The 16,089-nt window shown below is 42.4% G+C and overlaps 1 protein-coding gene across 1 annotated transcript; it reads right to left on the reverse strand.

Moving 5' to 3' along the window:
- Nucleotides 1–368: 368 nt before the first annotated feature.
- Nucleotides 369–9,013, reverse strand: LOC125720831 (NACHT, LRR and PYD domains-containing protein 3-like; the record flags this gene model as incomplete). The annotated part of the gene is made up of 6 exons (XM_048996694.1): nucleotides 8,955–9,013; nucleotides 7,573–7,724; nucleotides 5,431–5,544; nucleotides 3,564–3,621; nucleotides 1,818–2,046; nucleotides 369–736 (listed from the first exon to the last, which is right to left on the reverse strand). Coding segments are annotated over exons 2-6 (876 nt in total), but the record flags the coding sequence as incomplete, so codon positions are not given.
- Nucleotides 9,014–16,089: the final 7,076 nt, after the last annotated feature.

Consider the following 16,089-nt stretch of genomic DNA (forward strand, 5'->3'; position numbering starts at 1 on the left):
AGTGTGTTGAGGTGTGCCTTTACATACATCCACAGGTGTGCCTCCAATCAACTCAAGTGGTGTCAGTTAACCTATCAGACGCTTCCAAAGCTATGACATCATCATCTGGGCTTTCCCAATTAGTTTTAAGACATAGTAACCTTAGTGTATGTAAACTTTTGACTTTGAAGAGAGTACTAAAAAAATCTCTAAAAAATTTTCTCACACTTTTTCTTGAAATTTAGCAAAAATAAATTATTTTGGGAATCCGAACGGGCCTAAAACTGAAAGGGTTTTGTATGATTTAATATCAGACAGTAAGAAAAAAAAGTTATATGTCTTTTTATACAGCGTATGTAAACTTTTGGTTTCAACTGTATGTAGTGTATATCCTGGTTTGCTTTTCCATCCACCCAGTCAAGAATAAATTTCTTCATGGAAACTGTTTTCCCAATACCTGCAACTCCTTTTGTAAGGACAGTTCTAATAGGTGTTCCATGGCCACTTAATGGTTTAAAAATGTCATTGCACTTGATTGTAGTATCGCTTGTCACCCTTTTCTTGGATGCAGTTTCAATCTGTTTTACTTCATGTTCATTCCTGTCTCCTCGAGTTTCACCTTCAGTTACATAGAGTTCTGTATAAATCTCACTAAGAAGTGTTGGGTGTCCTTTCTTAGCTTTCCCTTCAAATACACACTCAAATTTCTTCTTCAGGTTACATTTTATTCTCTGCTGACATTGTAACAGGAGTTCCCCTGAAATTCAATTATAAAACACAAAGTCTCTGTTTATTATATTTGTTTACATATTTTATTATCTATAACTTAAGGACCTAAATTTTCTTCTGTAGCTGCAACATATATTGCATTCATGAAATCATAAATAACTTTTCAAAACACTCTAACACATAAGTCAAATTATATTAAAATGATAAACAGTGAAATTTCTTTTCATCAAACCTATACTATATAGACAAAAGTATTAGAATACCTGGCCAGAACACCTACAGGAACTTTTATGACATCCTATTCTAAATCCATCGGCATCAATATGGAATTGGTCCCCATTTCAGCTATAATTGCTTTAAGCACTCTTCTGGGAAGACTGTCCATGAGATTTTGAAGTGTCTGTGAGTGTTCAGAAGAGCATTTCTGTGGTCAGGCACTGATGTTGAAGGTGAAGGCTCGCAATCTCCATTCAAGTTCATCTCAAACGTGTTTGATGGGGTTGAGGTCAGAGCTCTGCGTGGGCCAGTCAAATTCTTCTATACTAAACTCACCCTAGCCTGTCTTTATGGACCTTGCTTTGGGCACTTGGGCGCAGTCATAGTGAAACAGAAAATGGCCTTTTCCAAACTGTTCCTACAAAATTAGAATCATAGAATTGTCCAAAATGTCTTAGCTTACTGAAGCATTAAAAGTTTATTTCACTAGAACTTAGGGGTCTAACCCAATGCCAGAAAAACAACCCCAAACCATTTTCCCCCCTCCACCAAATTTTACAGTTGGCACAATGCAGGTAGGTAATGATCTACAGGCATCCACCAAACCCAGACCTATCCATCAGACTGCTAAACGATCACTTTGTTACTGACTTATTGCAAAGGTGGCATCAGCTACCATACTTGAATTCACCGAGCTCTTCAGAACGATCCATTCTATCACAAATGTTTGTAAACCTGACTGCATGGCTAGGTGCTTGATTTTATATAGCTATAGCAATGGGTCTGAATAAAACATCTGAATTCATTGATTAAGAGGTATGTCTCAATACTTTTGTCCATAGAATACATTTTTTTCTAAAGTACTAACATACACAGAATGGTATAAAACTTACTCTTCTCCAGTCTGTCAGCAATATCATTTTGCTTCATGGTCCTCAGGATGTACAGTGTGATCTTCAAAGCTCCCTCTCTACCACAGGTCTTCTGCATCTGATCATCACTGTCCAGGTAATTGTCCTCATCCAGCAGAGGCTCAGAGCATTCTGGGTAATTCTGGCCTAGATACTGTGTGAACTTCTTCAGTTCATCCTTCAGGAACTTTACAGCATTTTCCTCTAGTGACTAAAATAAACAGTTATAGTTATAATTACTTTTGCTACTGATGCCATAACTTCTCACAGTTTCATTTGTGAATTGCAGTTGTAAAAATCTTGCTTTAAACAGTATTAACTGCATACTTCATAGGAGTGTAACGGTACACATATTTGTACCAAAAATTCTCGGTATGTGTCTTTTGGTTCAGAATAAATATGTACCAAACAAATGCAACAAATGCAGAACCTCTATGTGTTTCCCCTGAACAAAATTCAGAAAGGGGCAGATGAATCTGCCACTATGCATGCGCACATACTTCCTAATGTGAAGCTATAAGTTGTTAATATGAAATTGAGTACGGTACAGGTATTTTTTTTTATTCTGCACCATAATGGATATTTATTTTGTTATGCTTTGTAATTTTTGAGACAATATTTGTGTTGTGCTGCACAGTTGTAATATGAAGCTATAAGCTGTTAATGTGAATACAGTACAGATCAGGTACAATTCATTTTCTAAATGTGCACTTTAATGGATATTTATTTTATTTATATTTACTTGAGAGAATATTTATTTTGATTTACTTTTAAGTAAATTTAATTTTTATTAGTAGGTTGCAGCAGTCTTGACAGGAAGAGTCATACTTTGTTCAGTAAAACACTGTTTAATAAAGAAAAAATAGAAGCAATTTGTGTTTCTTTTACCCCCACTGTACCAAAAATGTACCGAACTGTGACTTCAAAACCAAGACACATACTGAACCATGATTTTTGTGTACCTTTACACCCCTACTGTATTTTACTGTGCTAAAAGTCAGATAGTCAAAGGAAATGCCCTGTAAATAATCTTAATGTTGGGATAAAACTATGATGTCTGTAACAATCCATTGACTTTGCTATTTAAAAACTTCTCCTCACCCCAGTTTTTGTTACTATGGAATGGAGTTTAGTATTCACATTCCCAGATAGGGTTTTAATCAAAGGTAATGGTGAATGAGGCAAAAATGGACCATGAGGGATCAAATCTGGATGTTAGGAGGAATGACAGGCTAATGTCCATTTTGTCATGAAGTAGCAGTGTATTTAGACAAAATGCTTAGAAACACTGACTAGCTACACAGGGGAACAGAGCAAGACCAACCACCACTGAGAGACACAGTAACATTAGCAAAGCCTCAGCTGAGTGAGAGGGTGAGTATACACAGGGGTAATGAGGGCTAAGGGGAGACAGCTGTAAGTCATTATGAGATTAAGGGAAGGAATTGGGATGTCCAGCAGAGACCACTGCTGGCCAAGCAGGAGCACAACAGGAAAGAATGTGACATTTGCTGTGACTGTCCAAATTATCCATGTATTTATTGTCTGGATCATTGGAATATCATGTTTAGCTAATCAATAACATAAAATTATTCGGCCGGCTAATTAATTAAATGAGTTAGTGAAATTTAACAAATACATGGAATACCTGGGGTGCCCCAGAGAAGAGGTTTGCCGACTGAAGCTGTTAGTTAGTCATATATATATATATGGATACTTCATACATACTGCAAATATGGATGACAAATCTCTTTCATGACACACATCTGATTTTTTCATTTCGTTTCTGTGAATAAATCACATTAAATCAGCAAAAATGTAACTGTATGACAAAAGCTGCTTATACTGCTAGTTCAATAGAATATATTTGAAAATATGTTGTGAACCACCACATTGTATCAAAAAATTCTGTAACATCGACTCGAACCCATGTCCCACAGGTGTGAGGCAACAGTGCTAACCACTGCACCACCATGTCACTCCAAGTTCCAACATGTAGCTTGTAAATAATAATTTTTGTGACATTAATTTTATTCTGCCACTTCTGAAGCTCACCGTGGTTTTTCATATTTATCTCACTATAGTATATCAAAATATACTCTAAAAATACCCGATCTCAACTATAACTATACTGTTATTTATTCCTTTCTCCCTCCCCATTCCCTCTTGTTCTCCCTGTTTACGTCTTGACCCTAGACTGGGATGTAACATTAATATATTCATTAATTTCTCGAAATCAAAAAATGAGAATCATTGTACCAAAACTACATTAATTCTGGTTTGAATCATCAGTATTCATTTAAATGAATCTATTTTCACCCAGGTAAAATAGGCACATGGGATATATTCGCCTATTTATCCCCAGCCTCTTCCCTCCCTGTCCTTTGGCTCCATAAAAAAATACAAACACTGTGTTGCTTGTATGGTTGCATGTCACTTCAACAGCTGAAGGTGCCAAAGTGGGATACAAAGTTAAAAGACAGGATACATTAAACACAAAATCTAACCTTGTTCCAGTAATGGTTAGTCAAAGGCACACAGTAATCTTGCTAACATTAGCACAGCGCATGAAATTCATTTTCCACAATTTGGGAGGATTTCCCTCTTATGTGTACAACATGGGGAGGAGTTTTAGATTTTCATGTGGGGGGAGGGGGGTTCAGTAAAAAAAAAATATACGTGGATTCAATAGCATTAGCCATGGAATTTTTTTAGTGGAATAACATTTTAGGTTTCTGAGACTAGGTGCATATAGGATCTGCCTAATTTCCATCCATCCATTTTCCAAACCGCTTATCCTTCTAGGTCGCGGGGGGTCCAGAGCCTATCCCGGAAGCAATGGGCACGAGGCAAGGAACAACCCAGGATGGGGGGCCAGCCCATTGCAGGGCACACTCACACACCAGTCACTCTCACATGCACACCTACGGGCAATTTAGCAACTCCAATCAGCCTCAGCATGTTTTTGGACTGTGGGGGGAAACCGGAGTACCCGAAGGAAACCCCACGACGACATGGGAAGAACATGCAAACTCCACACACATGTGACCCAGGCAGAGACTTGAACCCGGGTCCCAGAGGTGTGAGGCAACAGTGCTAACCACTGCACCACCATGCCACCGCTCTGCCTAACTTAAATTGTTAAAATAATTAATGGTTTGTTAAATCACAGAAAAAGGAATGTACTTCATTATTAAAAGACACCATTTTCAATAAACAATTAAACAGAAGCTTTCATCACTGTCTGCAATATAATTTCTAGTATGAATCATGATTTAATGAGTCGATGGGAATATTTGTTATTTATTTGTCTAAAGAGCAAGATCCGTTCTTGAAAAGAGTTGGATAACCTATTGGCCAATCACTCTTATTGGACATACAACACCCCAAGATGAACCTGCTTTTTTGATTTTTATACAGTATAACCATAGTACTGCACGTTTTTAATAAAAAGCCTCTATTTTAAATTCCCAAATAAAACCAGTACATTAAGTCTGTAGAATCTCTCTATGAACTCGTTTGTATGTGCCTGTATGCCTTTAGACTGGCAGTGTTGATAATTTTTTAAATAGTATTGGTCTAAATGTCCATTTACCTTTGATCTGCAGGAAAATGCCCCTTGCTAAAATGAGTTGGGATGTCCATTGACTGGTCACTCTTCATGGAAATGCAGCTATTATCTGGTGAGTCTACTCTCTCCATCAGGACACTGTGGACAACAAAAGGAAGTAAACCTTTCAAGTAACCTCATCTTCTTTTTGTTGATATACCGGACATAATATGCAGTCTGCCCCATTAAACTAGCTGATATCTGCGTTTCAGGGCTTTTGCATGTGTATGTGCCTGTATACCTTTAGACTGGCAGTGTTGATAATTTTTTAAATAGTATTGGTCTAAATGTCCATTTACCTTTGATTTGCAGGAAAATGCCCCTTGCTAAAATGAGTTGGGATGTCCATTGACTGGTCACTCTTCATGGAAATGCAGCTATTATCTGGTGAGTCTACTCTCTCCATCAGGACACTGTGGACAACAAAAGGAAGTAAACCTTTCAGGTAACCTCATCTTCTTTTTGTTGATATACCGCAGTATATGCAGTCTGCCCCATTAAACTAGCTGATATCTGCATTTCAGGACTTTTGTATGTGTATGTGCCTGTATGCCTTTAGACATTAGACTTTCACAGAAGAAGCCAAATTACTTGTTTAATCACTGTCAGGTGTGATCATGGTTACACTGATGGTGAATCAAGAGTCTTAGGGCACAGCTGAGCTAAGGTCTATCCTGCTCATTAAGTAATTGGTAACATCAGAATTTGTCACTGAGGCCACACCACCAATTGGTATGAATTCAAAGCCTCTAGAAGCAGTCTTGAAGCACATGTTGCTCTTCTTTGAACATTTGCCAAGGTGAAGAAGGAGCTAACGAGTGAGCAACGGGTTCGAATAAAGGCCCTTTTTGATGCTGGCTGGAGTTACCGCCGCATAGCCAAGGACTTGAGATGCAGTCCAAGCACTGTAAAGTACAGTTGAGACCGCCATGATGCCACCAACTCACACCAGAACCGAAAGGGAAGAAGTAGGAAAAAGAAACTTTCAGACAGACAAGTGAAGCATCTCAAAATTCTCAGTCTTAAGGACAGTAGAAAGACCTCATGAGAACTGCGTGATGAGATCAACAACACAGTGACTAATGGTGCGTCAGTGTCCTCAAGAGCTGTGCGTTGGAGACTGGGAAAAGGAGGACTTGTTGGCAGAATAGCAGCAAAGAAACCATTTTTAAGAGAACAATATAGTGAAATGCCTGAAATTTACAAAAAGCACAAGAAATGGACAAAGAAAGATTGGTATAAAGTGTTTTGGACTGATAAGTCCAGGTTTGAACAGTTCGGTGACAAGCGAAGACTGTATGTTCGATGGAGGAAAGGGGAGAGATATAAAAAGGAGTGTCTCTTGCAAACAGTTAAACATGGGGGGGGTAGTATTATGGTGTGGGGTGCCATTTTAGCCTCAGGAACAGGTGACTTAGTGAAAATTGATGGTACCATGGATAAGAAAGTATACCACAACATTCTGGTGAGGTATGGCGTACCATCTGGGAGTCGTCTTATTGGGTCTGGATTCATTTTCCAAGAGGACAATCACCCTAAACATTCTTTTAACTATTGAACGAACTACTGGGTAAACATATACAGGATAAATATTATGCAATGTACAGTGCAGGCAGTAGAAACACTGCAAATACACACTGTATGGTACAATTAGACAGAGCATTTTTTAATAAACCAGTGTCTGGGTTCAGTACATATCCTTGTGGTGTGCTAGTGCTCAGAGTTATAGTGGAAGACTGGTGGGAGCCCAGTCTTACCAGCTAAGTACTCTCTGACAGGAAGCTTAGGATCCATTCACACAGTGGTGAGCTGAGGCCTAGCTGGTGGAGTTTGGAGGTAAGCTTTCATTGGACTTTAAATTTTGTCCTACCTCATCTCTCTCACTGGTTTATAAAAAAATGCCCGGTTCCAGTTCCTCACCCATACAACAACTGTGCAAAGTAAAAAGGATCAAACAGGTTTTTTTATTATTATTATAGTCTTAACAAACAATGCATTCTGTTGCAACAGATCAGTGCTAAAATCACCAGAAATCAACTCTGTAAACACTACCTCTCCTCCCTGTGAAAATTTTAACAAGGGCTTTTTCAACAGCTGCCTTTAAAAGTGAAAATATCAACAGCTTACCATTCAGTAGTCTCTGGCTTTTGTCCCAAAGAGCGAATCATTTCAGGAACAGCCCCACTCTTTTTAAGCTGTGTAGAGGGACTTGTTTCTGAATCAGAGTCGCCCATTATTGATATGTGCTGTGACAGAGTAAATGAATCCAGGTGGAGCCTCTATGAACAGGAAGGTAAATATACAATATATGTTTGCCATGAGGTGCAAACTACAAGATCTAGCTCTCAAAACATGTATACATGAAATGAAAAGTTGTCTGTCTCTCTGAAATGTTTCAGGCGTTGTTTTCTGTCTGATAATCCTGCGCTGAAAGTCAGCATAATCGCACACAGGTAATTTATAACATGTTAAAATGCTACTAATTTTATTTAGATTTAAACATCATTGTGCATGTAATATTTACCTAAAATGATATTTTCCTGGTTAAATTCTAATGGTCTTAATTAGCTTTACGCTAGCAGAACACATTTAACGTATTGTGGTATCCGTTGACCTCAACCATAAAACTACATCAAAAATACAGGCTGGGTAAAATCCTTTTATTTATAGTATTTAACAGGACTATACATTACCACAACACCTGTTTGTATAACAGTATACAAATACAAGTATCTTTGTACTTTGTTATTTACTGAACAAAGAGAGGAAGGGTCACTGTACGAACAATGGGAACTACACATAGTGCATAATGTATACACAAACACACGGGGATAAAGCTTAAACGTAAGCAGGGCACTAGTACAGAACACACAATGCATGGAACCAGGAACATTAACTACATGAATGACATAGACAGCGGCTATTTTCAGTACAACAGTGCGGCATGCTGGGACATTTGCAAATAGGACAGGCGGTGCTTGGCTCACCGACGCCACAGTATGTTAAGGAGAGAACGGCTGTACTTGAAATTAATTACCTCCTTGATAATGCTCTTGGCTGGTTCCTGACAACTGTAGTGAATGATTTATGCTAATAGCCTTATTTTGCCTCAAGTCGTATAACATTTTACTGATTCCTAATTGGACAATGGAATTAAGTCAGTATGAATACGGTCTGACTCTCGAATACATTCTCGCGTGTACGTTTAAGTTAAACGGGCCTATAATAAAACTATTTAAAATTATTATAGTCGATACAAAGATGTAGAGGAACGCAGCAAATTTCCTAAATTATCATTATCTTTTTTCCTTTGGTACTGAAAAGTAACATTTTGTACAGGTGTTACAGTATTTATCAGAGTAATTAAGATCTTGTATAAACTGGAAACAAAATAATTATGTGATTATCACGGGGTTTGTTAAATCCAATAAAATAATCTAAAAATAATTGCAAGCACTGCCGTTTTCAACTCCAGTAAGTATTAATTTTATTTTTGACTATTTTCTTACCTTTCAATATGAAATATCTTTATTTGATTCCCGAGCTGTGTGTACATCCTTAACAGAACTGTGATTATGGCTGGAAATACTTCCACTTTTATTCACAGGTACAGGAATGTGGACAAACTCGAAGGCATGACATGTGGTTTATGTAACATGAAACGTAATAAGAGAAGCACGCGCACCCCCCCCCTCCCAAATATGACTGGATTATATTTACACATGTAGATTTTCAGACTTATATCTTGATTTTTAATTGTTAATATGTTGCAAAGACATTATGAGCTGCACAGCTTTTCGCATTAACTGTAATTTTTGTAGACAGTTGGAAAAATACAAATAAAATGATAAAATTTAAAAAAGATATATATTACACAATGTATATATTGTGTATATATACACCATGCATACATGTAAAAAAGGTTTCACAATGCTGATTCACAGATCTGAAATACCTACTGATCAAGTGCAGCCAGTTCAGGACGTTTTTATTCGCTGCCAGTACTCACCACCAGGAAACGCCATTATTATCAGTGTGTTACAGAAACTCTCCTCCTCGTTCTCATGCCGAGAAATCCAGCCAAGAAAGCATCAGGAAGTTTCCCTCAAGTACCAGCAAGTCGTCTCCCCTATCAAGTTTTAACTGTCACATGTATTCAGGGAACAGTGAATTTCTTGTGCCACAGCTGCAAGGGGGTGGAACACATACTGTTGTAACGGTACTGCTAGGATCTGAGGCTTAGCCTAGAGATCTAATGTGTCCAAATATTCTCAAACTGAGAATACAATTGTTAAAACATCTGAGCTAAACAAATCATTTAGGGCTTCTTCGCATTTAGTCAGTGCATCCTGCAAGACTACAAGAAATACCAAGAACAAGTAACGCCTACTACAAGGCACGCCCACTTTATAGCAACAACATGTTTTGGTATCCGATCTTTGGGTTGGACGAGTATCTGTCTCAGCGTGTTGGTGGGTTTGAAATGGACAGGTATGTGATGTTTTCCAAAAATCCTTTTCAGCCTCATAGACACCCCAGACATGTATGGTGTCACCAAGCCTTTCCATTGGTCCTGCGACTCTGACTGTTCCATTGTCCTTTTTCCGAAACAGGGTCCTGCTTTGTTAAAGGCCCACTTGGGATATCCACATGTTCCGAGGGCTGTCTTCAGATGCCTGTTTTGCTTTTTCTTAGCTTCTTTTTGCTCTTGCGTCATGCAATAATAATTGGATAATAATGGATTAAAAAAAAAATCTGTCACATCAAAGCTGCACAGCAAAGGGCATCACAACTCTTCTAACTTTTAGCATTTATTACCCATCTTTCAAGGCCATGACTGGTAATCAAATACACTCGCATCCTTGAAATACCTCATACCATTCTGGAGACTTGTTTCATAAGCCTCTAAGAGTCTTTCTCTGACTCAAAGCCAAAATAAAACTACAAAACAAGGTAAGAGCTAAGAACAAGAAGTTTCCGTTTAGCTTACAGGAAGAGAATTCTCTAGTTTTTAAAAATAATAAGAGCTGAGCTGACAGAAACACAGCTCTATTTCAGTCCTACCTGAGGGCAGCCAATAGACTCTCATGCGCTCGCACATTGGTTGAGAATGTACACAAAGTTCTGTCATCATGTGACCATGACAGCTGCAAGGTATATTACCCAGTGTAGCTCAATCTAATAAGCACAAAGTACAAACACATATTGCTACACTAAGGTTAACTCTTAATTCCCTTGAGCTTACATTCTTGAGTGTTAGCTGTGTTAGCTGCCTAAACCCCAGGCACACTTGCATCAATATATACATTCTAAAAGCTGATTATAAAACACCCCTCTGATCAATTTTTCTCTCATAGGTACTTATGGAGGCATATTATCAGCAATGTCATCTGGGACTGACCGTGCTACTCACACAGCAGCAGCAATGGTAGACCCCAACATCGTCAGACTTGGGGAAAATGGCTACAGTGGTACCTTGTGCCGCTTCCCTTATAGTCTCACCGGATGAGGCCTTGTGGCACAGCATTTGCTGTCCAAATGTAGAGTGGCACCACACTGATAACCTTATGGGAAGAGCTTATAGTCCTCCAGCATTTCTGAACAGAATAGGTAATACCTTTGCAGACCTTATGCTTGCCATGTATTCTTCTCTCTCCCCTGTCATGGATGCAGCGATTGGTCAATTAGTGGATGTCTCTCTCCAGTCATTGGGTGCTATTGCTGGTGAATATGGGTGAGCCTTGGGCTTGCTCATACAGGCCAGGAGGCAAGTGTGGCTGGCCCAGTCCCTACTGTCAGAGCCCTGCTGGACTAGTTTGAGAGCCTTGCCTTTGTTTCCAGGTCAGATCTTTGAGCCAGCAGTGCAAGTTGCTTTGGAAACCGTAAGCTCTTGGGGCCCCTCTTTGCAGATGCCTTGACCACACATCCCAGCTTCATATTGCCTCCCATCATGGTATATCTCCACGTCCTACTCAGCCTGAACCCCTGACCAACTAGAATCACACTCCAGCTCAGTGATAGCAAGTCTGCCGGCCAAAACCCCACCCCTTTCGGCCAAAATCGATGAGTCCTTGGGTTTACCACCTCCCAACTCAACCACTAGAGAGAAATCACCTCAAATCACTAGCTTTTATACAATCTTAGAGTTACACTGTCAACTCCTCTACCTACCATGGTTCGACCCATAGTGGTCCAAAACCCAGGACACATACAGGGCCTTCAGCTATGAATTCTCAAGTTCTTACAAAATGGTGCAATAGAATGTGTAAACAAACAGACTCAGCCAGCTGGTTTTTATTCCACCTATTTCCTTGTCAGAAAGAAGGACAGCAGCTTTAGACCCATTCTTGATCTGAGGGGACTGAACTGTACCTCAAACACCTACCATTCGGGATGCTCTGCACTAGGGATGTCAACTTCAGGGCCACATATTTTCATGTTTCATGTTCCTGTTGCGGGGCGGCATGCTGGTGCAGTGGTTAGCACTGTTGCCTCACACCTGTGGGACCTGGGTTCAAGTCTCTGCCTGGGTTACATGTGTGTGGAGTTTGCATGTTCTCCCCATGTCGTCGTGGGGTTTCCTCCGGGTACTCCGGTTTCCCCCCACAGTCCAAAAACATGCTGAGGCTAATTGGAGTTGCTAAATTGCCCATAGGAGTGCATGCATGAGGGAATGGTGTGTGTGAGTGTGCCCTCCGATGGTCTGGCCCCCCATCCTGGGTTGTTCCCTGCCTCGTGCTCATTGCTTCCGGGATAGGCTCCGGACTCCCCGCGACCCAGTAGGATAAGCCGGTTTGGAAAATGGATGGATGGATGTTCCTGTTGCCCAGGGGCATTGGCACCTCCTATGGTTTCCCTTTCAGGACAGTACCAGTAACATGTTTTCCTGTTCGGCCTCTCCCTAGCTCCATTTGTGTTCACACAGTGTGTAAAGCCCTAGACCAGGAGTCGGCAACCTACGGCTCGTGAGCCACATGCAGCTCTTTGAAGAGACTGCGGCTCTTCTCAGAATGATAGTATAGAACATTTTTATGTATTAATATAATTATGATAAATAATTCATCTTTACGAAAGTATTATTTATGAGTTAATGTTATTTTTCATTTAGATATTTCTTTAGCCATATGTGAATGAGGCAGTCCATTGTACGCTTCTGTGATGGTTTAACGGCATCATTCACTTCCTGAAAGTCATTCTCTACGACGAGAGTATGTCTCCGGTCAAATGGTATGCTTTTTGGAGTTTTCTTTAGTAGCTGAGATTGGATGTACGCTTCAACATTTATTGGGATTACAAATTATTGTAGGGAGGCGACGGATGAGATGAAACCAAGGACACGGGACCTGGAAGACAAGAGCAAGACCATTGACGAGGGACCAGGAACTGAACAGAAACACAGAACTGGCACAGGGGCAAGAGCCGAGCCAACACCTGACAAAGGACAGGGAACGCTGACAGGCAGAGAAGGAAAGGAGACACAGAGAAAATGGAGGGACAAAAGGAGTGAGGAGTGAAGAGAGGCACAGAGGGATGAGGAGCAGAGACAGGAAGAACAGAGGAACGAGGAACAAACACAGGAGGCATGGGAGGCCAGACGGGAAAGGCCGGGAGAGAATGGGGAGCCCGAGGGAGCTACAGCGGGTGACGGGAGGCAGCCGGAGGGGCCGCAGGCGACCGGGAGGCCGGAGCAGGAGGGGACCTCGGAGGGGCCGAGGAGATAGGCCAAGGGACAGGCCAAGGGGACGAGGAGGGAGTCAGAGGGGGCACCAGGGGAGGCGATGAGGAAGCAGGAGGGGACACCGGTGAAGGCAAGGAGGGAAGGGGAGCCGCAGCAGGCGACAGCGCAGCCACAGCCAGCAAGGGCAATGTCCACTGACGCGCCGGAGTGGGGGGACCCACAGGCGACTGAGGAGCGAAGCAGGGGAACCCGCATGCGACCAACGAGCTGTCGGAGGCAGGACTGAGGCTGGGCAATGAGGCATCGGAGGGGGACCCGCAGGCGACCGCTGACCCAGAGCCACAGGACTCGCAGGCGCCCCCCGAGCCCCAGCCAAGGCGAGCAGGGGCGAGCGAGAGCGAGCCAGGGCGCAGGGCGGGCGGCAGCCAAGGCAAAGTTTAGGCTGGGATCGACCACGCCAGGGCAAGGGTGGAGGAGTCATGAGGGAGGTACCTGAGGGGTCTCATTCGAGGTCCTCCACCTCCAAGGAGGAAGGAGCGGTGGTCAGACTGGCTGGGGCCTCCTCGGGGACTGGGGCTGGTGTTATGGGGACTGGAGCTGAGTCAGGGACTGGGACATGGGTTACAGGCGCGGGAGGAGTCTCAGGCGGAGGCTGAGGGGCCTCGGGCGGAGCAGGGCCAGGCGGAGGCAGAGGGGCCTCGGGCGGAGCAGGACCAGGCAGAAGCAGAGGGGCCACGGGCAGAGCAGGGCCAGGGGGAGGCGGCGCCTCCGGTGGTGTAGCAGGCAGAGCAGGAGGAGGCGTAGCAGGCACAGCCGCGGGTAGTGCCGTAGCAGAGACCGCGGGCGTAGCAGGGATCTCTGGCATGGGCGGAGCTGCAGCAGGGAGCTCAGGCGGTGCAGGGAACGGAGCAGTAGCTGGAGGCGGGGCCGTGGCAGGTGCCTCAGGGGGAGCAGAAAGCGGGACTGTGGCAGGTGCCTCAGGACCAGCAGGAACCGGAACCTTGGGGGGTTCTGTTGAGGGGATCTGCTCTATTCCCAACAGTAGCAGCCTCCCCAAGGACGCGGCGATCTCCTCCAGCTCGTGTGAAGATGACGCTGGAGAAAACTATGTGAAGGCTCCCTGGAGCTGCGTGACCGGTTGGGGCCTCGCATGCCGTCGGGGCCTCCATCACCCTCCAGAAGAGATCCTGGAGGGTGAAATACGTCCCACCTAGGGACGTCGCGGCGGGCACCTGTGGCAGCTGGTCTGGGATCTCCAGAACAGGCTGGTCATGAACAGGCTGGTCAGGCATGGGCAGGACAGGCATATCAGGCACGTTGGAGAGCGCCGCTTGGGTCGGCATCGTAAGAGTGGGCGCTACCCCTTTAAAAGCCCTGGGGATCCGAGGAATAGCATCCCACACGGCTCTAGCCCCCCTATTTAGCAACTGCATGGCACATGCGAGGATCAGACGAGCTGGGCGTGACACCCAAGTCCTTGTAAAAATTACAGTATTATATTTTCTCCGATTTATATATTATAGCCAGCTAAGTTGTGACTATTTTTGCACTGCTCATCAGCACAGCAGTAGTGAAGAGAGTGAAGGGCTGAGGATGAAGACTATCACTACAGAACTGAACAATGTTGTAATATTAGTCACCTTTTGCGCTGTTATGCGTCTCAGTGATTTAAAACTGAGATGCTCCCCAAACTTGGTTTTCTTTATTTTTTGTAAGTACTTGAACTTTTGTTTTCGTGTTAAATGCATATATGCCCATATCACATTTAAAAAAACTGTATTTCAAAGCCCCTTCTCTACCCATTGTGGCTCATTGTAAATCTTGGTTCAGATATTTAGGAAAAAATGGCTCTGTGCTTTAAAAGGTTGCCGACCCCTGCCTTAAACCCTCTACAGCACCAGGGCATGCTGGTCTTGCTGTATCCTGATGATTGGCTTCTTATCATCATCTTCTTTAGATGCTGGAGAACGTAATAGCCTCATGTTTTGCCATTAGCTGGGAGAAGAACTCCATTGCTCCCACCCAGACGGTGGAGTTTATTGGCAAGGGCCTAGACTCCAGGCAGATGCTTGCCTCCCTTAATCCAGCCAGACAGCTTTTATTCAAGACAACCCTGGCACAATTCTGCAGGGGCTGTCACTTGCCCTATCTGACCAAACTCTGCCTGGCAGGATTGCTGGCTACCACTACATCAGTTGTGAGGCTTGGCAAGGGAGCAGAGTAACTACACACATTTTTGTCAGGAATTTGTCAGCACCACTGAAAATAGGTTTTTGAAAAGTGTATCTTTAAAGTAGATTTTAAAAAAATAGAATAATCACATTCTAAATGATCTCAGATTATTGGTGGTGAGTTTGTGCTAAATAAAAGCATTTGTAGCACTTTGGGATAAATGTTTTTTGATAGGTGAAATATTTTACAGTTTTTCCGAATTGCTGAAATATTAAAAATTATTTAAATCAAACTTCCAATTGCCAAAAGTCATTTATTGAATCAGTCACTTGTTTGGCGAAACTTTAAACCATGCTTACCTAGTTAGACACAATTTGCAGATCTCAGTCACCCTTTTTGCAAAACTTTCTCATTCATCAAAACACATTTTGCGCTTTGGTGAACTTTGATGCAAAATAGAAAACACAGGCCGCAGAAGTTAAGCACAGTCAGCACACAGTAGTCATTTAAACACAATGACTAAAAACTGTTCACACACATTTATAAACATTTGAAGAAGCCAAAGAGTGACTAGAACATAGAATATGTACCATAGGTGAATATGAGCTGAATTTCGACGTCAAGGTACAAATGGGTCACACAGAGGATTTCTGCATCGCCCAACAAGGGATAGCATTGATAGACCCAGCCCTGAGACAGGGTAATGAGGCAGAATGAATTTTCTTCCGTGACTCTGGCTTGGCAATTGCACAACATTTTACTGCAATCAGTAATGCCTCTCAACTGTTTACTTT

Source organism: Brienomyrus brachyistius, unplaced genomic scaffold (assembly GCF_023856365.1).
Source record: "Brienomyrus brachyistius isolate T26 unplaced genomic scaffold, BBRACH_0.4 scaffold27, whole genome shotgun sequence".
NCBI classification, from domain to species: domain Eukaryota; kingdom Metazoa; phylum Chordata; class Actinopteri; order Osteoglossiformes; family Mormyridae; genus Brienomyrus; species Brienomyrus brachyistius.